This window comes from Drosophila grimshawi, unplaced genomic scaffold (assembly GCF_018153295.1).
Source record: "Drosophila grimshawi isolate 15287-2541.00 unplaced genomic scaffold, ASM1815329v1 contig_848, whole genome shotgun sequence".
Taxonomy (NCBI): Eukaryota; Metazoa; Arthropoda; class Insecta; order Diptera; family Drosophilidae; genus Drosophila; species Drosophila grimshawi.
In genome coordinates, this window is record NW_025063692.1 from 18,097,606 (window position 1) to 18,123,407 (window position 25,802).

The following is a 25,802-nucleotide window of genomic DNA, read 5'->3' on the forward strand; positions in this document are numbered from 1 at the left end:
CCAAAAAACAAATGGCGATTGTTTGCCCAGTTCTAGGCAGACAAAGAAAGGAGGCAGTGGAGAGGTGGGTGGAAGGGGGGGGGGGGTGGCTTGGCGATGCGCTTGATTATTTGAGGCTGACAACTTTCTGCTGTGCCTGCACTTTGCATGAAAGACAAAGGCGCTGTGAAAGCCATGCACATATCAGACAATGTTAAGAGGCAGCGGCTGCGGCAGCGGCAGCGACTGCGACGTCGACTGTAAAATTATTACCAAGGCGGGGTGGAAATGAGTGGGGTTGGGTGCGTTTTTAGACGGGTCGCTTCTCATATAATTTTATTGTTGTTATTATGGTTAGCGCTTTGTTGCCAGCCTCTCGCAATGGCCAAAAACTGTTGCATTGTATTCTCTCACACACACACACACACACACACACACACGCACACACACACACAAAACAAAAGACAAAAGAATGCCAGCAGCCACAGCGCACAAAGACGAATGGATGGCAAAGCGCGGCCAGAGAGAAGCTCTTTTGCTGCATATTGTTGAAAACACGGAATGGTTGCGGACAGGGAAAATGGACCACAGCAACTTAGTTTGGGTGACTTGGGGTTTTGGGGTATCTACAGTCAGATACGAAGACTGCAGGTTTTGAAAACGAAGCGGCAATAAAATGTTACTCCCGGTGAGCGGGCCAGTGCTGAACAGTGTGTCAAACATTGTTGCCTACTAATTCATTCCATAAACTATTTCACAGACATCACTTTCAAATCATTAGCAAACATAAAAAGTATGCAAGATTATAAAAAATGGTAACTGAACCGTCAAGCAATGAGTAACAGACTGTAATTATGGGATAACAATCAAACACTTAACAAGTGCAGAAATATATATATATATATATATATATATATATATATATATATATATATGTATTAAGTTATGGGAGATGCTTCCTTCTGCCTGTTGCATACTTTAGCCCAACTTCATTTTACACTTTTAACCCAAAAACTGGTGAGTTTCACTAGGATGTAATTGAAATGCGTGTTAAAATAAATGTTAGCTTTCAGCTAGTCTCATTGTCACTTGGGTTGCATACGTAGATATGTGTGTAAGTATTCAGTAAGCAGTTATCTGGCTTTTACAAGCTATTACAGGTCACACTGTGCTCGCCGTACTTCGTGGGTCTTCGTCAACGCCTGGGGTCTTGAGCCTGGTCTTTGGTATTAATCAGACAAGCAGAGCAATGAAGGCAAATGCAAAGACGAAGATGCTGCTAGTAGTGTGTGCATATTTGTGTGTGCCTGTGTGTGTGTGTGTGTGTGTGTGTGTGTGTGTGTGTGTGTGTGTGTGTGTGTGTGAGTCGGACATTTAAGTGTACTTACAATGTTCTACATACATTAGAGCAGACAGAGAGAGACAGCTGGAGACAATAATTTGCATGTGAAGCAGCAGATGCAGCTAGAGCAGCTTTGGGGCCGCCTTTACATGCATCACTTGTCCTACTTATAAATGACTGAGTAAGGGCATATATGTGTATGTGTATGTGTATGTGTGTGTGTGTGTGTGTGTGTGTGTGTGTGTGTGTGTGTACTTGGGTGGGGTGGTCTGACCTTGATCTTGATAGATGTATGTCTGTGTTTACTATATGCGACTGCTTCTTAATAGGCTGGTAAATAGTCAGCGAGAGAGAGAGAGAGAGAAAGCCAAAGATAAGATGAGAAAATCATATAGAGATAAACTGGAAAGACGTAAGCAATTGAATTGAGATTCATTCACACGTCTGGTAATTACAAATCAATAATAAAAAGAGCTTTTCATGTGCCACGTTCGAAATTGATAGAATCGCAAAATGTGCGCTGTAAATTTATAGAGATACTTATCCAGATTTTTCAAAAAACAAAATGCTCTATATGATTTCAATTCTCCAAATTTGTAATAAGAGAAACAAATGCATTTTTTTAAATTTTCATTTCATTCCAAGAAATGTACAATTCGCTTAGCAGAGCTTGAAATAAAAATAAACTGATCTGATTGGAGGTATATAAAATAATATAAATATATACGTGAATTTATATCAACTAGGATATAGAGTTTATAGAGCAGATAACCCCTAAACATTATCTGTGCTCTCCTACACAATTTCAGGCCAGCATATGCAAAATTAATGACTGACACTTTAACCGAATCGCCTTAGCATTTTGTCATATTTAGCCCGTTTTGCTTGGCAACAAGTGGTTCTCGTTGCTTGTACTTCATTCTGGTAACTGGCCTTGATGGGTAATTGCCTGGAATGCGAGACGAAATAATTATTGTTGTTTGGAGTTGCGCTGGCAACCTCAAACCACAGAACATAAATAATTTAATTGAACAGCATTTATTTTTGCTTGTAAATTAATTAAGCAGCAATAAATAGAATTCGGCGAACATCCAAATGCAGCAACAGCAGCAAAGTTAGCACAAAAAAAGCAACAGCAGACAATCCAGCCACCCGCATGTGCTATATTAATCATACGCCCCATGGTAAAATAGCAGCCAGTTGCCTTGTTAGTCTGCGGGCAGCAATAGTCAGAAATTAAGCAGCTTTCTATTTTTATTAAGCACTTTAGCTGTTTCGCTGTAATAGTTCGTCAGCAGACATTAAATCCTTCGTAGAAGCAGATTTGCCACATCTGAATTGCCACTTTAAATCAATCATTAGTAACTAGCAGCCTTATTAAGTCCAGTCCTTTTCTGCAATATAATAACACCCTTGCTTTTTATGTTGCTTCCGTGCCTTGAAACGCATGCCGTACGTAAATTAACTGCCAACATGTTGCTAATATCAATAATATGGCAAATGCAAGGTAATCCCCTTATTCCTGGAACTTGTGCTATCAAGCTTATCTTGTTAACCTTTTCTCATTACTGAGTTGAGTTAAGTTGAGATGCCCTTGCTGGTTGTTGGCGATGTCCTTCAAAGATCGGCATGGGCAAAGGTATGTTGCTAGTTATAACCATGGGAAAGAACAGCCTTAGGATACTTACCAGTCTATTGACAGGACACTGTCAACCTAAATAAAGTAGGTATATATAGTAAGAATCTATGCAAGTTTTGTGAAAGAGAGGAGGAATTCTCAGAACCAGAAGAAGACGCAGCATTCAAGGGGTGCATGTTTTGCATTCCACAGACATAGAAGACAAATATCCTCACATTCGTGCTCGAGCTGGGGCTGATGGAAGAGCTATATTCTCAGAAGGAGGCACAATAGATCAAATAGGTCTCGCTGCAAGGATAACTTTCAAGTTTTGCCGGGTTATTTTCTAAATTTAATTCGATTTTTTTCTGAGTACATTTAACCTAGGCCCTTTTTAAATTGTCAGATTGCTTACTTCCGAATTCCTCTTGATTTATTCCCTTGTACTCCTTGTGCTACATACTGGGAACATGATCTATTGCTGCTGCAAAGTGTATAAAAGTGTCGCCTAATAAGTAATAATGTGAGTTAAGTGGAAACCAAGTTTATACTTTCTCCATGATTATTAAAGGAACATTACCAACTGACCTGAAGTATAATTGGCATTAAAGATCTGTCTGTCTTCAACAGCAGCAAATGCGATTCCAGCCTCCAGGGCCAAACGGGAATTAGAACTGAGACGAGAGGACAAATGGCCGGCCACGTTTGGTGATCCGCCTTAAGCCTGGGTCTGTGGACGATGGATATTTAAATGAGTTGCATGTGAATTGAAATGAATGAATGCTTGCCAAATGAACAGCAGCCAATGGGCATGCTCTGTTTAGCTGGCTGCAGCCTTGGCAATTAAAGTTACACTGGATAAGGCCGCCAACACAGAGGCACACACAATCCGCAACAAAAAGCAAAATAACGAAAGGCAACAGCCAACAGGGCAAACGGAAGAGCATCAAACACACAAACAAACAAAACAAAACAAAGCAAAAATTAAAACAGAAAATAAAAAAACAAAAAACCGCCCAAATGCCTGCGCACAGCAATGCCAGCTAAAGCGGCAACTAAAGCAAAAAGCCAAAAGAAAAGATAAACACACAAAAAACGTTTGCCGGGGGGGTTGTGCAATGGAGTGGGTGGGTGGGTGGGTGGGTTGCGGTGCAGTACACAAAGGGTAGAGCGCAAGCGAGAGCGGCTTATGTATGCCGTTGGATTTGGTCAACGCAGCGCAGCAAAGTATGCTACTATTTTTTGTCTGTATTTGTTGTGTTCTTTTGTTGTAATGGTCAACAACATCATAATGAACAGCAACAGCGTCATCATCATCATCATCGTAAGCATCAACATCATCATCATCGTAAGCATCAAAATCATCATCATCGTAAGCATCATCATCATCATCATAAGCTGCTTAGCTGGCCAGTTGCGCAGCGTACAGTGGCTTGAAATGCATTTCCATTTTTTTAATTCGAATCGGCAAATTTTACATGTGATCTGAAAAGCTTGCAACTATTTAAAAATACAAGTTAAGAAACCTGATACTATTTATTGCCGTTTTAATTAAGTTAAGTACATTGGATCTGCTAATTTGTAATAGTTGAGTTGACTAAATTGAGTGTAAACTCGAAGTTCCACAACTAGATTCAAAAAATTACACATCATCTATGGGTTGCAGTTGAAGATATAATTAAAGTTATTCATATGCTTTGGAGCCCTTAAGGCTTTGTATTTGTGTGAAATCAATCAAACATAAAATGTGGTTTGCTTTTGACTATGTTAATTGATGTGAAAGGCTTAACAAATTCCAAAGCCCTTATTTATAAAGCTTAAGTGTAGCTAAGCACTTGGCTTAAACCTTAACAAAAATGGGAGTGAATGACTCGAGCACTCGAACGCCTGCATTATTATTACAATTTTTATTATTTGTTCGCATTTAGTATTTGCAATTAGATTTCTCATCAGTTTGATACGAACAGAAATAGCAAAGTACTCTGAGCAGAATGTTGATATTGGTTCGATGGTGCATGTTGAGCCACTCTCCGCAAGTGGCGTTTTTCTTGTGCATTTGGGTGTGCAACTCATATGGAAATTTATGCAGATGGTCACAAAAGGCCAAAAGGCAAAGTTGGTGCGGAGAATGCCAATGTGTGTGTGTGTGTGTGTGTGTGTGTGTGTATATCATATTAGTGATGATTATGAAATGTGCCTTTAGCATTATTACGAAACGAATTGGAAACCATTCGCTAATTATACCGATGAATTATTCAATTCAGATGTGTTTTCATTTGTGGAAGCACAACAAAAAAAATACGTTTTTATTCACAATTAATTTCAGTGTTTTAATACTGATGTTTATTATGACTTTATTGATTACGCTTATTCGATTTGGTTCATCTCATTTGCATAATCCTTAAAATGTGGCATTAAAAATATTCATTAACGTGGTTTATCCTTTTAAATCAATTCAATTGACAGTAGGCAAATTGTAGGCATAAGAATAAAGACCGAAATGATGTCCTAATCCTTTTCATTTTTCACATTGTTGCAATCAATTTAAAATTATTTTTATAAGCTTTGAGCATAAGCTGTCAGCTTTGTAAGCGGATCTGGGTGACGAAGCGCTTTTAGGCCACTCATAGCATTTGGCGCAGTCAAAAGCTGTCATGTCATGTCATGTCAACTGCTAACTATTTCCCAAAAACCCTTCCAGCCACACTCTCCACACACACACACACACACACAGACACATACTTAGTCATTTGGTGGAGTTCAATCAGTGGCGATTGGCTTGCTGTGACGAGTGTTTGCACAGACAACAGCTTAAATAGCAGGCAAAAGTCACACACCGTTCAACATGCAATATGCAACATATGCCACACTTGCCACTTGCCGCACACAGAGGCATCATTCGGCACCCATTTGTGTTAAGCTCTTTGATCTGTAATCCGGATTTCATTACACTTTTACCAACACAATCCGTTTGCATTGCACTTTATGACAGCCGCTGTCAGTGCTGCGGCATGCGGCATGCGGCATGCGGCATGAGAGGCGGGGAAACTCTTATGGCAATTGCACTTGTGACAGCTTAACCCCAAATAAACCATCAACAACCCAAATTCCTGACTACTTGCATTTAAAAGACTTCAAACTTAAACAAAACTCGTTTAATTCGATGCCTTTTACAATATAACAATTGGAATTAACCATAACCATAAATATTATTTGATTACAGATATTATTAACACTTATTATCCAAACTCAAATCAATTTCGATATGCACAATTTATACCTTTTAAAATATTATTCATTTTATTTATTCTGATCTCTCATAAATTCGATAGCTTTGCTTCTACAGATAATTCTAATTTACGATTTATTCCCATTTCCATAAGTCCAATCTTTCCTGTACACATATTGAATAATCAATGATCGTTTTTAAATTCTAAATTTGATTTCGTCACAAGACGTTTGGAAAACTAAGAATTTAAGATTCCAAGCATCAAGTGGACTAACATTTGTATTTTTATTTTCAGGAAGCTTAACTTTTCGATTGGTAGAATACTCGTTGCCATTATCTAATCTAGTTTATGAAAGTGTTTATTTGCTGAACCCATTGAAAATTGGATAAAGTTGTGTAAAGGTATTTAACTGGCAGAAGAAGCATGTCCGATGACATGAAGTATATATATTCTTGACCAGTAACAACAACAACCAAATCGATGTAGCCATGTCAGTCTGTCCGTTCATCCGTCTATATCTATATACATATCTCGTATATCACACACAGATCAACTTTATTTAATTTCATCGATAATTGCTCACGTTTTGCGAATATCGATACAAATCGATTTCCAATAGTAGTAAACGATACGATCAACTGTACAAGAAATACGAAATGCACTTTCATATTAAATAAGCTTAGGGTAATTAATCTATAGAAAAACTGAGTTCAGGGTACCTCCTAGTCGAGCTCTCTCAACTAGTACATTTAATCTTGTTTATCTAGTGTTCTTAATCAGGGTCACACACTCACACACACACACACACACACACTCACACACACTCACACTCGTATTTCTCAACCATTGTTGCCCTCGAATTGTATGCTATGCAAATGCCAAAGTGAGATTTGGCACAGCATAACATTTGTTTGCCAGTGTTTAAGTGTATATAGTATATGTATATGTAACTGCGTATATGTATATGTAACTGTTAGTTTGGTACGCACACCAGCACACACACACACACACACACACACACACACACACACACAAATACATATGTGATTGCTTACTTGCATTTCTGACAGCGCCAGAGTTGGGACATGGAAACGTTTACGAAGCATGCACAAAGCAAACTCAGCTAAAATTATAGTCCCACAATACGTGAAGACAATGTATTATCAAAAAGCATTGTTTTACATATGATTTGATCACATCTCGAAAGTTAAATACAACAAACTGAAATATTTTACTACTAAAATTTGATCGATTTCTACTTCTACACAGATGTGCTATAAATAAAATAAAAATAAAATGTTGCAAGCTATGAATAATAAACTGAGCTCAACCAGACATCTGCCCCATCAGGCATTCTGAGACAAAAGTTTCATTTTTATCGTAGTTCTTCTTTATTTTATCAGGTAGCATTTGCAGAAACTATTGCTGCTTGGCATTGGTTACTGCCTGTTTGATATACTCTGGCAATTCTTACTGCCTGTTTGATATACTCTGTTCACATTGTATGAAAAGACTGTATTTATAAGATATAAGCAGGTTGTCAAACCGGAATTGGAATCAGAAACGCATGCTTATCGATTGAATTTCCAAATGGAAATCGTAATCATAACCTAAGTTTAAAATTCGATCCCGTTTCTTGAATGTGAATGTGTCTGTGTCTCTGTTCCAGCTGGTATATATACAAACAGACAGACTCCGATTTTGATACTGATCAAGACTGTATCGGAAAAATCATTGTATCTTTAGATAACCGAATATCGTAAAAGAAGTTTGGAAATATACCCAAATCCTTACAAGAAATTCGTAGGCTTTACGTACCAGGATCGGAGTCGTTTTGGTTTCGACATCCTGCTTAAAAATCAAACTCAAATGTATTCTTGAGATATAAATTAAAAACAAAAATTACTTACAAAAATTGCAGTCTCATTGAGCTCATAATCTTTTGTGTGTAGTTCTGCTAGGGTATCACAATTTCGTAATATCTTCTATAGTTGATTATTCTCGTAGTTGTTATTGTTGTTGCCAGTTGCCAGTTGCCAGTTGCCAGTTGTTGGTTGTTAGTTGTTAGCTGCTCAATGCTCGTTGCTAGTTCTAGTTGTTTGTTGGTCTTTCTTTTCTTTTCTTTGGTCTCAAGAATTGTGCCGAGAGCTGTGTGTGGGTATGTTTTGTGTGCTAGACTAGCATTGCTACAGTTTTGCTATTTGGAATTGAATTGAACTGATTTGTTGCCGCTTTGATGGGGCTCCTTACGGAATTGGACAATGCCGCACCCGCCGTCGACTCGTCTGTGTGGGTTATACAACAACTCGACTCATTCTCTTGCTGAATACTTGTTCAAAACTGATAACGAGCCAAAGCTGTCTCGTCAAGAACCCGCATACGCCCACAAGCAGCTGCTGGCGACGTGTGAATGGACATTATGCAACAATACCTTCAATAATACGTACAATAATCGACGAACATAATACCATACATAACCATATCTAATTAAATTGTATTTGCCGACCGAATGCGAAAGCGCACGCAATTTCGATTGCATTGGGCTTTTGTCATTTGAAACGGCTGCGAAAGTCAATGAATTTTGTATAATCATCCGCAGGTGAAACCAGGCGTAGCACGAACTGTGGCAGCAAACGAGCGTTACGAAATTATTTTGGCAGCTTGCCCGCTCTCAAGGTCTGCCGGTGAAGACATTTTCGTGGCCGGCGGCATGCAACGTGTAGCAACGCACCAAGTGCTGCTGTCACTCTCAGACGGAGACGAACTTGGCCTCCTGGAAGGTTTTCTATTTATATGCATGTATGCATCCACCTTAGGACTTTGCCTTTATTTGTTACCCTTTTATTTGTATTCCAATACAATTATTTTGTATTTTTTTGACTGTGCGTGTTTCGCTTGTTGTTTGTGATGCCATTGACTTGAATGGAATTTATTATGTTGACATCTAGTCAATGATATAATAGACGACATGATATCACAGTTCCAAGTCCAACTGATCACATTTTAATTTCGTCATTAAGTGAAAAGGATACAGGACAAAACTGATAGTACATTGGAAACAAAAATGTATTATTAAATAAAAATTGATGTGATTTAAAATAGGAATCAAAACAAAAACAGGCATCTCTGCTGCAGAGTATTCAAAATTCTCTGTTTACCTGTGCTCGGTATTGATTTATGGTGTGTCAATCTGACATATTACACAACGTCTATGCAACAGATGCAGACACAAAAGCGAAAGTAGGCGATACACATAACCACAGAGAGCGAGCGAGAGCTGGAGCGAGTGCGGGAGCGAGTGAGAACGAGACAATAAAATGTGATGAGCTGTCAGAAACGGTTTTTTACCCTGAAAAGTAAAATTACGTGCTTGAGCAGTGAGGCATACGGCGCCCTCTATTGTTCAATGTCAGTGCCATTGTCTCAATATGCTTTATTATCATTGATATTAATATTATTGTTATTATGATAAACGCCAATAGGGGGCGCCGCCTGTCATCCCAAACAATTGGCTGTCATACGGCTTATTCTTATATCTATCATAATCATAGTTCCCCTCTTAGGGCTTACGGTGTTTTTTCTGTTTTGGCATGTCGTTTTCATTTGATACGATGCAACAGACCACAACATGAACCCAACTTGTGCAAATCTGCGAATTGAGCAAAGTGTGGCAAATTCAATGCCAACTTGTGTAGGCAACGTCAGCGGCGAAAGCAGCTCAGCCAAGCGGCAAATGTCCTGTGGTGCTGAATACAAGACTTTCATCACACCAAAGCCAACACCACCCACACCCACCCCCTCGGCAAACGAAATAAAGACAAAATGCCTTAAGAATTCGAGCTGTAATTGTAATAATGATAGAAATAGTAATAGTAATAGTAATAGTGCTAGATGATGTAAGAGTCTTGCTCATATTTGGTCAGCTGTTGAGAAAGCCTCACTGTCCTTAGGTCATCTGCTTTTCCCTCTCGCTGTGTGTGTCTCTATCTCTGTCTCTCTCTCTCTCTATATCTGTCTCTCTCTCTCTCTCTCTCTCTCGCTGTCTCTATGTCGGTTGCTTTCAATCTGCTTGTATCTTTATATATGGTGTGGCAGGCGTTGCATATTGCGGTTTGCGTTCAACCTCAAATTTCTCACTCGATACAAATTCAACTGTGTGTCCATTTACCCATAACATTTTTTACTTGTTTTTCGCAAAGGATTTTGATTATTGCACTTGAATTGGCCGTCACTTTTAGTCGTTTATTCAGTGAGTGCAGTGAGTCTTAGTAGCTTTCAGTTTGGTTACTCTTCTTAAAGTAATTTAAATCAACGGCTATCATAGAAAAACAGGAGAGAACGTTGCAAAATACTTTGAGACCATAAGTATTATCATCTGATAACAGATAGCCAAAAATTACCGATCTTTGAAGGAGATTTGTCGTAATCTACCCGCCAAGCTTGCAAAATTATAGTAGATATAGACTTTTGAGAATTTTGGCGGTGGGAGTGGGCGTGGCTGAAAAAGATTATAGAGAAAGATCCTAATAATCTTTCTTCCAAGTTTGGTAACTATAGCTAACAATAGATTATTGGCTCTATCGATTTTCAAGCCCCGCCAAGTGAGCATAGCGCTCCAATTTTGGCACTGTGCCTAATCGGGCAAATATCTTCGATATGAAAGTACAAGCACACTGTGCATATACATATATACATGAGGTTACTGGCCCCAGGATACCTCGAAAGCCTTCTTCATCAATCACACGAAATTAACGCGAATGCGTTAAAGCCCATAAGTTAAAGCCGTTGTTCGTCTGTATTAACTGAAAATTCATCGTAGCCAAATACATAATTAACATCCATTTAGATGGCATGGAATTCAAACAGAGCTTTGTGAAGTTAATTAAATTTTAAGTTGCTTGCAGTTAAGAATTTCGGAATTACACTAACAAAAGCATATTTCGAAAATGAATTATTCATTTTTTGTGCTGTCCAAATTGTTAAGACAATTTTTAAACAATAAACACTTGTCGAGAATCCCCAATTCTATAAATATTTACCTGCCTTTTACTACCTTCACTGGGGAATTTATAATTATGAATTCTAAAAATGTGTATTTTAATTACGAAATGAATGCAATGGTTTTTAGAAAAGCCACAAGTTTTCGTTTGAAAGGGTCAAAAGCATTAGTCATTTCTACATTTCCAAGTAATTTGTTTCTCAGTTTAGCTGTTAAGACCATTCAACCATTTATGCAAGTTTCATGAATATATCTCCATAGAACATAAAACAACCAAATCTTCGTAAATTAACTATTAACTATTATAATACTATTCTACACAAAATAAAAATAAATAAATAATCACGGTTCGATTCGGAATCCGTTTCGCTTCATTTATTTTGAATTAGTTTAATGTTAGAGACTTGAAACTTTGAACATATACTGCTCTGTGCCTAAGTCAGAGAAAGTATCAAGCTGGGAAATCGATAAAATCGATAATTGCAAATCGATAATGCCACATATCTCCCACAATTTTAAGACTACTGATACCAAATTTGGATGGAAGGTTTTTGGCGATATCCTTCCCCGCTCCTTAAAATTTAAAATGGTAGGTATATGAAATTTGCCAAGTATATGCCTGGTAGGCGCCTCTGAGAACCGATCATTTTGCGCCCATAATCACCAAAGCCGATATGTCGGAAAGCGTAAATCGATAAAACGGCATATTTCCCAAAATTTTAAAGGTAGAGTTACCAAACATGGAAGGTAACTTGCTGGTAACCTACTTCAAAGATCAACATATACATTTTCTGACCACGCCCACCACCGCATCCAAAAACTTTAAGATCCTATGTCTATAGTTACCAAACGTGGAAGGAATGTTACTATAAAATTTTACCACAATTTTTTTCAGCCACGCCCGCTCCTGCCCCCAAAATTCAAAAGCCTCTATCTAGCGGAATTTTAAAGGCATATTTGGACGGAAGACTACTAAAAATCTCCTTCAAGATCGGTATTTATTAGCTACACCCATCCTGTTCTGTAACACCTGCTATCAGATGGTATTGCATATGATATCAGAGTATTTCACAGTCGGTTACGCCCGACTGCAACTTTCTCAGTTGTTGTAGTTCTATTAAGGATGTCAAGGCGAAACAAATGAATTATTCAGATTCAATTAATATTTACGAACTTTGTCCTACGATGTTTTTTGGTTAACAATACCATAAACTTAAAAAATGTTACCATTGCTTAATTTCGATTAGCTTCTCCGGCTCCGGTTCGATTTTGGCACTATGTTTATATTTAATTTTAATTATGTTCTATATTAATTTTAAAGTGAAAACCCCTTACGCCAAACTTGCGCAGCTTAAGTAAATATCCATAAAAGTTTTGCGTCATGTAAGAAACGAGCTGGCTGCTCAACTATATATATATATATATTGTTCAAGCCAACTAGCTTGAGAGCAACATCAACTTGCTCTACTCTACATTTTCGGCCCTTGGGCGCTCTTTTCACAGCGCAATTTGGAGCAGTTACAAATCTCATCACAGCCACGTCGCGACGTCCCCATTGTCAAATCGTGCGAAAGTTTTTAAGGTCGCTCAGGCCCCAAAGCTACACAGCCACAGTGCACCCCACTCTAACAGTATTCTATCCTAAAAAAAAAAAAGAAAGTAAAAAGAAACCAAGCCGAAACCTAAAATCCGAACCAAATCCATTCGCGTCCGAAATGCCCTCGCTAATGAGCCAACGAGCAAGCGAGCAAGCGACCAAGTCAGCTTGGCTAACAATGCACTTTTGCCCCAAAGAGCGAACAAAGAAGGCGAAAAATTATGGCTCGTTATCCCCCCTTTTAATGAGCCATCATTGCCTTGTCTTTCCTTTTCTATCAGTTAATGAGCTTCGCATCAGATTTCATATTTCCATATTCCAAACAATTTGCAAGTTTTAAAAACTTTTCAAATATGCACTTCTTCGATTCTTATCAACCACATCTCAATAAAAAACTTTTTTTTACTGAATTTAAACTTGTACTACACTCAATAATCTAGCGAAAAATAGGGTCATTTAAGATGCCCAAAATTATACGATAAATTTTTTGATGAAGAAGATAAGCTGATGTACATATATATTTATAGTTTTATATTAATATTTTAAAGATAATGCGCCCTAATTTGATAAAAATATAACTGAGCACAATATTGATCAACTGTGGTGAAATTCACTTAAAATAACAAGTACAGACAGGGTATCTGCTAGTGTCTTATTACTTTTAACTTCAAGTTTATTCAAATGCATAGAAAAAAAAGTTTTCAAACATTGCATATTTTTAATAACGTGGAATTTCAGTGCATTAAATCAAATATGTACTTCTGATATTAACCATTACGTATACGTCATGTTGTCGCGTTCAAAGCCAAGCATCAGCAAATTGACAACTATGTGCATGCAGAAAGCTGATGACACTGATCGAATACACAATACCCTATATTAGACCAAGCCAGAAACTGAAAGCTGAGCTTAAATAATACTTGCTGCCTATCAATTTTGAACTTGTTATACTTGGCCCAAGTTCAACTAAATGCACTCGACAAGTTTTATATTTAACTCAGCTTATACTATAGGAATTTTTTGTCCTTGTTGCAGTTGCTGTTGCTGCTCGGATGCTACTCCCCCAAATTGTCTTTGAGTTTGCTCTATATAATTTAATAAGAATTTCAATGTGGCTAGTTGTTCCAACGAATATTAATTACATCATACCCCATTCCCACAAACCCCACAACCCACTCAACCATACACTCGCCCCAGCAGCCCGCTCAGTGTTTATGTAAGCGAAAGCCGGAAGCTTGGCCCAGTTGCAGCAATGTGCCAGAAGACCGTGCTGCAATTATCTGTACATCATTTGGCCCGAAAAATAGCTGCATACTGGCTTTTCTTGTTAAATGCTTAGTAATGGCAACGCAGTAAGCATGCTGCAGCCTGCTTATTAATTAGTGGCCCGGGAACGGCTTCTATCATGCAATTAAGTCAATTATGCTTAAAAGTCACTGAGTCTGAGTGTGCACGTGCGGGTCTGTGTGTGTGTGTGTGTGTGTGTGTACTACTAAATCAACAGAGAGTTATTTGAGGTGCTCAGTCAAGGTGGGCCACCTGCCCAAGTGTAAAGGGTCTGACAACAACAACTTCTCCTACGATTTAGGTCACCTGGCAGATGTGACAGCGCAGAAAATGTCAAAATGCCGCGTTGAACAAATGAGTACCTGAATATACATAAATATAATTGGTAAATATATACAGATTCTTTATGTCAGTAACACTTGAGTTTGAGTATACTGATTTTAAGATTTCTCTTGGCACTGCTAGTTCAAGCTTATTAATTATGTCACTATTCAATTTTGCAATTCGGCTTGCTTTAATTATGCATCTTAAATTTATTACTCGTAGAGACTTCGAAACTTTATGTATATATCGTATTCGCTTGCGTCATAGAATTTTAAAATTTGGATGCGACGTCCACAAGGGCGCTAGGCGGCTGAGAAATCGATAAGAATCGATAAGTGCAAATCGATGACGAAAGATATCTGCCTCAATATGCTAGTTAGAGTCACCAAATGAGTGACATCCTTTATAAGATCGACCACGTCCGTCCAACCCGTATCTTCAATAGATACCATATATCCCACAGTTTTTGACCCAAAGTTGATAAAAATTGAAAAATGGATCGATGGGATTCTAAATCAAAATGTATGTGTATTTATTCTACTTTGTATGTTAATAAATTGAACTGAGCAGCACGGTGAATGCAACACATTTATAATCTTTTGAATTAATCAACGCCCACATAGCCGACTCCAGTTGATTGCTTAACCGCATTCGGGATAAACTTGGCTTTTTGCCAGGAGCAATCAATGTCAGAGCGTAAGTCGGGTAAGCTGAGTCGGCGACGGGAGAAGCAACAGCAACTAATGCTTATGGCGATGATTAGCGTCATAGCGATGATGCAAAGATAGAAATATTGAATAACGCCAACGAATACATTCCAATGTTAAAAATAAACAATGATAAGCTGCGTCACTGACTGGATGCGATAATAATAAAAACGCTGCTTCAGCAACACACATTTCTGTTGTATCTCGTTCATGTGTAAAGCACATACTTGGATTGCTGATTGCGTTGCTTTACCAAGATTTTTAATTAAAACTCAAACCTTCCTCCCACCCACAACTCAGTGATCCCTCTCGTCACAAAACAAGGCTAAGCAACACAGATATCGAACAAAATACTCTATTCAATGAGCGATGATTGGCAGCACTTATGCCTATATCCACGTATAATAATAATCGGTTAAGCAGGGAGTTGTGCTATGATAATTGTTTTCTTTATCCCAGTACAGGGTATTATAATTTTAGCCTGAAGTTCGTAAGGCATTGAAGATACTTCAATACTTTTGGATATATTTCCTCCATCACCATCACTAACTTAGTCGATAAAGTCTTGCTCGATTGTTTCTATCCAAACTAGTCCCTCACTTTTGAAACTATCTAGAACTTTGGAATATAGGTTCTCGCATATCGATAACTGTCTCCATTTCGCATATATCGATACAAATCGATTTCCGATATAAAGATATAAGAGTAATATATAATAGTCATATGCATATTATCGATCAACTGGACAAATTTCACCAAGATCGAAATGAAAACTGAGTGCTAGAGATAAGCTAAATATTATAATGAAACAGTAAATGATACTATAAATTAATGTTTGTTCTGCGATAAAGCTTTGAAAACACATTAAAACTGAAAACGCACTAACAAGAAGTAGACAATTATTATAGGTATTCAAATATTTGAAAACAATAAAGAACAGATTAAGTCTGGAATAAAAGCTAAGGCAGTGAAAATCAGTGTTTTTAGTTGTAAAAACATTTGCAAAAACATTGATAATATCATTGAATATTAAATAAAATTGCAAACTTATATCTTTTTTATTTTTGGTTCTTCTCAGTGATGACATTTGATGATAAATGATGCAGCTGCCTGGCATCAATAAGCCTGGCTGCATTCCCACCATCTCCACCAGCAGCATCATCATCCCCCAGCGCTTTGCTCGGAGGGCGGCCAGAGTTGCCTCCACATCCACAGCGACAGTCACAACCCTATCGATGTCCATGACGCAAAGCGGTAGGAGCATGCTCAACAGGACAATGACATCCATAGCCACAGCCACAACCACATCAACATCAACATCGATATCCACACATTCGACAACAAGCAGCAGCACATCAAAGTTACCATCGCAAGTCATCAGTGGATTGGCGGATGTTATCAACGGCACGGAGCTGGATATGACGGCAGCAGCAACAGCTGTTGGCCTCGATGCCGCCGTTCCCGATCCTAGCACCACCAGCTCGTCCTGGAACTCAACATTCTCAACAGCCTCGGCCAACAGCTATGACAACTGTGCGGCAATGTTTGCCAACTACACCCAGCCAGTAACAGGTCAGTACCTTTCCCTCTGTGTGTAGGACACTGTCTGACAAAATTTATATATATATATATATATATATATATGTCCTGTGGCACCCATTTGTCACACCTTATTAATCAACCCACATCAATTTCATTTAGTTTTCGATTAGAAATTCATGTTCATTACATAGATCAGCGCAAGATAATTATTTGTGTTTCAGTATTTTGAATAAAAGGCAAATATTTGTTATTTCGTAAACAGCTTTAACTTTGGATTTTCTTCTCTTTTTTTTGGTTTTTTGCAGGCTTTCAAAAAACTGTCAAAAAGTAGTTTTCCAAACGAAAAATAAAAACAGATTACAAAATCAAATAAAAGAAACAAAATCTGATTTCATTTTACATTTAAGTAAATTACGCCCTGAAACTTTCGATACCAAAATTAAATTTGAATGCATAAGTGTGCAAAATGCTGAAGGTTGTGTTCAATATTGCCATAAAGGGGGAACCGACTGGACGTTACGTGATGGACATTTGTACTCGGTCGCAATGCATCAATCAGTTGGTGACCATGTCGGACGAGAGTCAATGTCTGCTCCGCAAAACATTGGCTAATTGCAGATTGCCTCAAATGTCGCCGCTGACGACGCAAAGCAGTCAAGGCGATTTCTTCGAAGAGCCGCATCTATTCTCGGCTGTTGAGTGCCCCCCCAATTGTGGACAATAACACATAAACAACAACAACATTTGCGGCAACAGCAATCACAAGAACAACACCAACTGACAATTAGAGTCTGCTCATCAAATTCAAATAAATACATATTTTTCATAATGATATGCCATAATTTAAAGAAGGCGAGCCACAATATTTGTATTGCATCTCTTATGCAACAGCTGCATACACTCAGAAAAATCATTTCTATGAGAAAACCAATTTCCAAATCGTCAATCCCAAAAATGTCGAAGTTTTTTTTTTAGGAATATTTTCTATGATTAAGAAATGCATTTCTACAAAGTAGAAAAATCGAATATTAGAATTCTTCTAGTTATATAGACATATCTTTTCTGGATTTTAGACAAACTTTCTGTATAACAAGGTGCGGCACCAATGGCGAATTTTTTTCCTAAGTGTATGCAGTGTATGCCTATCAGTCACGTACCACATGTGGCACACTGTGCACTTGCAACCTTGAGCTCGCTTCGTTGTTTATTGAACGCCTGTTACCTTGCTAGCAAACATACATTACCCCACTCACTTTCTCTCTCTCTCTCTCTCTCTCTCTCTCTCGCTCTATTTCTCTTTCTCTATGTGTGGGTTTAGGCCTGTATTGCAACTGGACTTGGGACTCGCTGCTCTGCTGGCCACCAACGCCGGCTGGGGTCATGGCACGCATGTATTGCCCCGCCGGCTATCACGGTGTCGATACGCGCAGTAAGTAAACAGCCAACATTCAGATATATCCACAACGAGTCGCATTTGCACTTGCAACGAACAACATTCGAATGCCAATATTAGAAGCCCCCAATATCCTTATTCCACTATCAACATTTCATTCATTCTATTTGTATATTTTCCAACAACAACAAATGACAACATTCAAGAAATACATTCAAGAAATTTGTGAATTTGAAAATTCGTCTCGATGTTGTAAAAAACTATTTCATAATCAATGTAACAAATAAAACAATGATATTTCAAGAGAGGTACGCGATTATATTATTAGTTGATTATAATTAAACAAATATGAATAAACACAGCTAAATTAATAGTTTCGCAAAAAGATGCAATAATAAATTGATCCGACCATTTATTTAAGTCAAATAATGGAATCGCGGAATGTTAAGAATGTGCATTTACGAAATGTTGAGTGCAGTGGAATCTGGCTATAAGAAACTTGTTTTTTTTTGGGGGGTTTGGTAAACCGGAATCTGAATAGAAACCGCAACTTTGCCAATTGAAATTCTGCACCAGCCATTTATAAGACTTTCGGAAGCATTACTTTTTACACAGTATACTAGTTGGACTTAGAAAAAGTAAAAGCTGCAGCCAGCCTAAGAAAATGTCAAACTTTCATTTTCTCTTGCTGTCTCCCGCTCTCTCTCTCTCCCTCTCTCTCTCTCCCTCTCCCTCTCTCTCTCTCACGCACACACTTTCTGTCAGAGCAGAGTAGACTAGTTGGACAAGGCAAGGCATGCAAGTCACATAGTCGTCAAGATATATTTGCCGTAAGGAGCTCAACTAAGCGTATAATAAGAAAAGGAACGGGCACAATAAAAAGGAGTAAATAGTTCAGAGACTTATTTGAAAGGAAGAAATGAAAAGGATGAATGAATTGGCGTTTGCTACATGTTGGCATCTGCAATGAAAACTACCTGATTTTAAGATATGACCTGTCTGAAGTAAATTGAACGCAATTCCAAGCAGCTCTTTAAGTTATGCACATCCAACTGGGCCAAGATTGCATTCGCAATGTTCGTGCGACTGCCACAGCCGTACCACACACACATACATATATATATATATATATATATATATATATAGATATATTTATACAGGGATTTGGCCATCTGCTTTAGGTGGTTAGTGGCAGTCTATAATTAGGTGCAAATATAAATATTGAATAAAACAACTATTCACAAGTTGACCTGGTCTCATTTTGCACCCAGGGCTTACCAGTTGTACTGTGTGTGTGTGTGTGTGGGAGAGGGTATAGGGTGTTTTGATTGACATAGCATAGTTGCTGCTCAACTGAAGCAAATAGAAATCGGAAATAGTGCCTGACTAACAATTTCCCTGCACAACAAAAGTTTATTATTGTCTGTTCATATTATGATCTGTTACATATTATGATCGTAATCTTTAATCCAAATAGATTAATACTTTTATATTTCAACATCTTGTGTACATTTAAGGGTTTTTTTTTGTCTTCTGTTTTTAAAACATGTCTCCTAAGAAAAGTGTTTCCAATTTTAGGGAGTGATATGCAATCCGCCTCAAGAATTTGTAGACTACTATTTCATATGCCATATATCCGTCTGAGTTTTCCAAAACCTTGCTATAAATATTGATAGATTTTCCCGATTTATTTGTTTTTATTTTTTTTCTTTCTTTTGCTTTAAGAATTTAATTAATACGTTAGATAAAATGCTCAACAGATGAGATTATAAAAATATATAGATATTATCTTGACTTTTTAGTTGTTATCGGATTTTTTTAAATATTTATTCTGAAAAAAAAAACTACATATTTGCCAGCTCCAGCTCTTATGTTGTCTGAGGTCGAATAGTACACCAAATATATATCTCTAATTCTGCCGTTTGTCGTTGACTCTGCCATACCCTCACCGTGGTCATTGTGTGCGTGGAGGGCAAAGAGACGGACAAAAGTAAACAGCAATGAATCAAATGTTAGACAACAATTGAACGTTGTTTAAAGGACGCGGGCAAACCTTTCATATTGGCGGCGCACCCACAGATACCCGCATTGTCCTTGGCCACAATAGGGTATAATTATTAAAGCAAACAACTTGTTCGACATTGGAAAGTAATAAATGTTGATATACAAGGAATGAGTGGTCGTCAAAAGGAACTCAGTTAACCAATTTGTTATAAATAAACCAAAGCAAAAGCTTTCAACAGAAATGCGCAAAGTGTATTTTAATGTCGTGGTATTCAAGGGAATTCACTTTGATTGACACGGAAGTCGATGGCTTATTTCATTTATTTATTATGGAATTCATTTTATTTAAACAGAATTTGCCATTCGGAAGTGCGAACTAGATGGCCATTGGGGCAGAAGGCCCAACGATACCGAGCTGAATACCGGCGGCTGGACAGACTATGCGCCATGCTACAAGCCCGAGGTTATACGCCTCATGCAGGAGATTAAGGATGTGAACGTAAGTGACGAAAGTAGCGTATCATTGAATCGAGTTTCAATTTGATTCAATTCTACTTTCAGGTCTACATGGATATAGCACAGCGAACACGCACTCTGGAAATTATCGGACTCTGCCTATCGCTGCTCGCCCTAATCATATCCCTGGTGATATTTTGCGCCTTTCGCTCGCTGCGCAACAATCGCACCAAGATACACAAGAACCTGTTCGTTGCAATGGTATTGCAGGTGATTGTGCGACTGACCCTTTATCTGGATCAATTTCGACGTGGCAGACCGGAAACGGCTACCAATGCAAGTGTATCGATTATCGAGAATACGGTGAGAAAAGATCGTAAAGCCTATTAATATATTTTCAAAGTGATAAGCCTCGACAATTACTCACGAATCCAATTTCTATAAATTGTACAATGACGTTGTGGAAAAGTATGTATCGATACAAATCGATTTCCGATAGTAATCGTAGCCAAGCAAACCTCTATTGTACGGTGTACCACGTAGAAGCCGGAGTTCAGGGATCAGGTCCTTGGCCTAGAACTGTCTACCGTCTCAAATCAATATTCTTACAGAATGTGAAGCGATTCTATTTCACGTTGTTCGACTGGAATCATTCAGAGGAGCCCTTTAAGACATTCATATATTTTCGATTTGAATGTAATAGTCACCAAATTTGGAAGGTGAATTGCTAGTAACCTCCGTGAACAATCGTCTCTCCATGTCCATGTCGAATTCTAATCAATCAAATCTTGAAACACACATAATCCAGATATCTTATCGAACCATTCCCATAAGCCGATTTGTTAGCGTAGAATATAGCCATGGACTCCGACCTAATATTACAATTTCAACTTTGAACGTAGGATTGATCTGTATGTTTATATTATATTATCGAACTGAAGGAGTTGTTCAAGCCACTGTGGTGTGTGTAGTTCCTTGAATGTCCTTACCAACAGCATATACATCTATCGAAATTCGAATGTTATCGGAATGTTATCGCTTTCAGCCATATCTGTGTGAGGCATCGTATGTGCTGTTGGAATACGCTCGCACCGCCATGTTCATGTGGATGTTCATTGAAGGTCTCTACTTGCACAATATGGTCACTGTGGCTGTATTCCAGGGTAACTTTCCGCTCAAACTATTCGCGCTGCTTGGCTGGGGCCTGCCCGTACTAATGACCTTCGTGTGGGTCCAATGCACAGCGATATTTATGGACACCACTGTTGGCGAATGCATGTGGAATTACAATCTAACACCCTACTATTGGATACTGGAAGGACCTCGCCTCGCCGTCATCTTGGTGAGTTTACAGCACGAACATACATGCAGCGTAGTAGAGAAGTATTTTCATCTAACTTGTCTGTCTTCGGTCTGGCAGCTGAATTTCTTCTTTTTGGTGAATATCATACGTGTACTGGTGGTGAAGCTGCGTCAATCGCAGGCCAGCGATATCGAGCAGACCCGCAAAGCGGTACGGGCGGCAATTGTGCTGTTGCCCCTGTTGGGCATTACGAATCTGTTGCATCTGGTACCGGCTCTGAAGACCGCTTGGAAGTTTGCCGTTTGGAGCTATGTGACACACTTCTTGACTTCGTTTCAGGGCTTCTTCATAGCCCTAATCTATTGTTTCCTCAATGGCGAGGTATGCGAACATTGCCAGCAAATTCAAATATATTTCAAATGAAAGTAGCATTTACTTGAGTCGTCTATCTCATTGCTTGTACGTTGCAGGTACGCACAGTGCTGTTGAAGAGCCTGGCCGTCTGGATGTCCGTCCGTGGACACCCCGAATGGGCACCCAAGCGCGCTTCCATGTACTCGGGCGCCTACAACACCGCACCAGACACGGATGTTGTGCAGCAGCCAGGCGAGGCGATCTCAACGAGCAGAAGGTAAGCCCAAGCTAGCATTCTGCGTATCTTTATGTTAATCCTGACCTCAGAATTCCAACTAAAACTGTGTTTCCAAAACTTGAGCACAGTCTTTGTCCAGAAAGCAAGTCGTGAATCCTAAAAATCGACCTTTTCCTTTTTTTTTGTTTTTATTTCTCACTATATAGGGTGCCGCCGCCGATTAAGCGCCTGAAAAGCCGCAAGGCCAACAACGTTACCATCGTCATCAGCAATGAGCCGCAGCAGCAGCAGCAGCAGCATCAAATGCTGCAACAGCGCAACACCAACAACAACTCGACAAACGGTAGCAGTCCACGCACCGTCGAGGATGACACCGGATCGGCGATGGCAACACGCATACGGAGCAAGGAATCGTCGGCTGGCCGCTCCAACTGGATGACGAACCTGTGCTTTCGCGGCAAAAAGGTACTACGAGTACCGCCAGCGTCATCCGTACCACCCGAGTCAGTTGTATTTGAGTTGTCAGAGCTGTAGGCCCAAAACTAGTACTAGCCATAGACGTAGTCTGTATTTGTCCAACTTAGTAACTCTTAGAGCCTTCAACATCTAGCGATCCCAATAATGTAGTTCAACCTTTTGCTTACTTTTGTACAATATTTGCACACATACACACACACACACACACACACATGCGCACACACACACACACACATGCACACACACACGCACACGTTGCTTACAGCTTGCTCCTCGCTTATTTGACTAGAGCTGGACGCGTGTGTCCTGTTTGTCTTCTTCTTATACATACATATATAAACATATATTTAAAATTCAAATTATTCGCATTCTTTTTGTAAACTTATTTAAACAGTTCAGTTTTGTAATCTGCAAATATAATTTCATTAGCTACAAACGGTTTCGGTTGTGAATGCATTTTTTACGGTACTGCTACATATATATATACAAACGTACCGTAAGTGAGAAAGACCGTTATGCTGTGTACCGTTACAAGGTCTAGGTCAGCTTCGCTGACTGGTTCGCACAAAAAAAATGATTTGATTTTTGGTTTCGATTCTTGTTCGGTTTGACATCCATTTTAAAAATAAGCGTAATTTTAATAATATTATTTAATAATAAATGCAATTTAGTCATATTTTGTATATTATTTATATTATTTTGATTTGATATGTGCCACTTTACGCTTGAGAAAATTGTCGTGTCACTTTCCCATGTACAATTTGTATTGCCATAAAAATCGAACACGCGCCCATCTCTACGCTATTAGATTATTGTAGTCTGTACAAGCTTTTACACCTTTAAAAGCCATCGTAGGTTATGCTATTTTATAAATACCACTCATATACATTAGCTAAAGCACTGTTTATACACACAATCCCTATTAAAGAACCTACAGATACAATTAAATAATCTTCGCCCACACCTCACCGAAAAGCTACCCAATACTCAATGGGCTTTGGCTCAAACAACAGCATGGATATCAAACAATATTTTTTTCAGCAAGGCCTATGACCAATGTTTGGAAACAAAGGCAGCATGGCTAATTAAAAATATATTAAAAAAAAAAACAACATTCGTAAATATTATTTACATATTTTGAACTTAGCAAATCAGTGTGACCGAAACAAATTAGTTACAAAATTTAACTCAACAAATATTATTGGAACTATCAATATTTAATATCAGTCAAACATGTATTTACATTTATTTAAATACAAATCTTAAGATTAATTTTCTGCCCAAAATCAACAACTTTTAAAAAAGAAAAAATGTTTGACACCAAAAGAGTATCAGTAATATCTATGCGAATATATATATCCTGACTGCCTGTCTGCATAAATGTTATATTTGCTCATATCTCAAACAATAATGTTTGGTATCTCAACTGTGTAAATAATACCTGGCAAAAGGAACTCTGCATTTATTTGTGGACTGACTAGCATTTGCTAGTCGAGCACTCTCGGCGATATCCTTCGTGCTTGCTTCGAATTCGGTCACACTGTGCACACTTTCGATCACGATTAAAATTATTTGCGGCGTGCGTTGCCATATTGCTTTATTATTTGGCTATTTTAAATAATTGCAATTATGTAATAATAAATAATAATAATATGATCACTGCTTTTATTTGCTGCGCTTGGTCACAACAATTTGCAATTATTTCTTTTAATAATATTCACTTAAATGAATTTAAAAAACCACAACGAAAACAAAGAAACTTAATATCTTTTTGTCGTTTCCCTCTCTCTCTCTCTCTCTCTCTCTTTACCGCTCTCTATTTCGCTTCCGCACTCTATAATTTATGTGCTTTGATTACGTTATTTTTGTGTTTTTTGGCTTATCATCCTTTCTCTCCCTCTCTCTCTCTCTCTCTCTCTCTCTCTTTCTCTGTCTGCCTTCTTTTTCTCTTGTCTTTTTACTTGTCTCAATTGCAGAACAAATGTGTGATGCCTGGCGCTCAAGTGTCGCAGCAAATATTTATGACGTCACAGCTGCCGACGTCGACAACAGCATTGGCAACAATAACAACAACAACAGCAACGGCAACAGCAGCAACGACAGCAGCAGCAGCAGCAACAACAACAACAAGAGCTGCAGTCGCCGCTGTTACAACCACAACTGCATTAGCCGCCGCAGCAGCCGCAGCAGCAGTCGCAGCAGCAGCAAATACTACAAAAGCAGCAATCGCCTAAAGCTTACAGCAAGCGCTTTTGCTCTTACTACTAATCTAACGGTCTAATTTATTTGTATTGGACTCTTGCTTTCTCTTTCTCTGTCTCTCTCTCACTCTCTCTCTCTATCTATCGCTCGCTGTCCGTGTGTGTGTATCTGGCTAAGCTTAGCTTTTAGCTTTTAAGCGCGCAACTGTACCAAATCTAAGCTCTACTGTAATGTGTGTGTGCACTTTTATATATTTACATACATACATACAGATGAATATAGATGAATATCATCTTTTTATATTTATATATATACATAAATACGTGTAGGTTTATATATACATACATGTATTTAACGGCTGCTAAATACAGCAACATTTTTATTCACATCTAATAGGAAATGTGAAGAAAAAAACGATTTGAAACTTTTTTTTTTTTTTTTTAATAAATGTATGTACTCAATTTAAGTCGGTAAACTACTAAAAATTAATACATACACATGCATACAAGAGATGTAGTTACATATTTACATACATATACATATATGTATAATTATAGTGCAATTATTTATTTACATATGTATCACATACAACAACAACAAAAAACGGTATATCAAAGTACCTGACAATATTTGGTTCTATAAATCGAATAGAACATATAACAAGCCTACACACATACAACATCCGAATTTATATATGAACATCGTACATAGTACATCGTACATCTTTAATCTTAATGCATGTATTCAAAT

The 25,802-nt window shown here is 38.2% G+C and overlaps 1 protein-coding gene across 1 annotated transcript in view; it reads left to right on the forward strand.

Annotated features, from left to right (window-relative positions):
* Nucleotides 1-25,179, forward strand: part of LOC6564657 (PDF receptor) — a 36,987-nt gene extending 11,808 nt beyond the window's left edge. The window contains exons 2-11 of the mRNA XM_001991566.3: nucleotides 12,064-12,162; nucleotides 16,162-16,655; nucleotides 17,944-18,054; nucleotides 20,376-20,521; nucleotides 20,584-20,841; nucleotides 21,524-21,820; nucleotides 21,899-22,162; nucleotides 22,252-22,412; nucleotides 22,580-22,838; nucleotides 24,827-25,179. Coding sequence (XP_001991602.2) covers nucleotides 16,181-16,655; nucleotides 17,944-18,054; nucleotides 20,376-20,521; nucleotides 20,584-20,841; nucleotides 21,524-21,820; nucleotides 21,899-22,162; nucleotides 22,252-22,412; nucleotides 22,580-22,838; nucleotides 24,827-25,084 — 2,229 coding nt within the window. The 5' untranslated portion in view covers nucleotides 12,064-12,162; nucleotides 16,162-16,180 and the 3' untranslated portion in view covers nucleotides 25,085-25,179. The remainder of the gene's footprint in view (nucleotides 1-12,063; nucleotides 12,163-16,161; nucleotides 16,656-17,943; nucleotides 18,055-20,375; nucleotides 20,522-20,583; nucleotides 20,842-21,523; nucleotides 21,821-21,898; nucleotides 22,163-22,251; nucleotides 22,413-22,579; nucleotides 22,839-24,826) is intronic.
* The last annotated feature ends 623 nt before the right edge of the window (nucleotides 25,180-25,802 follow it).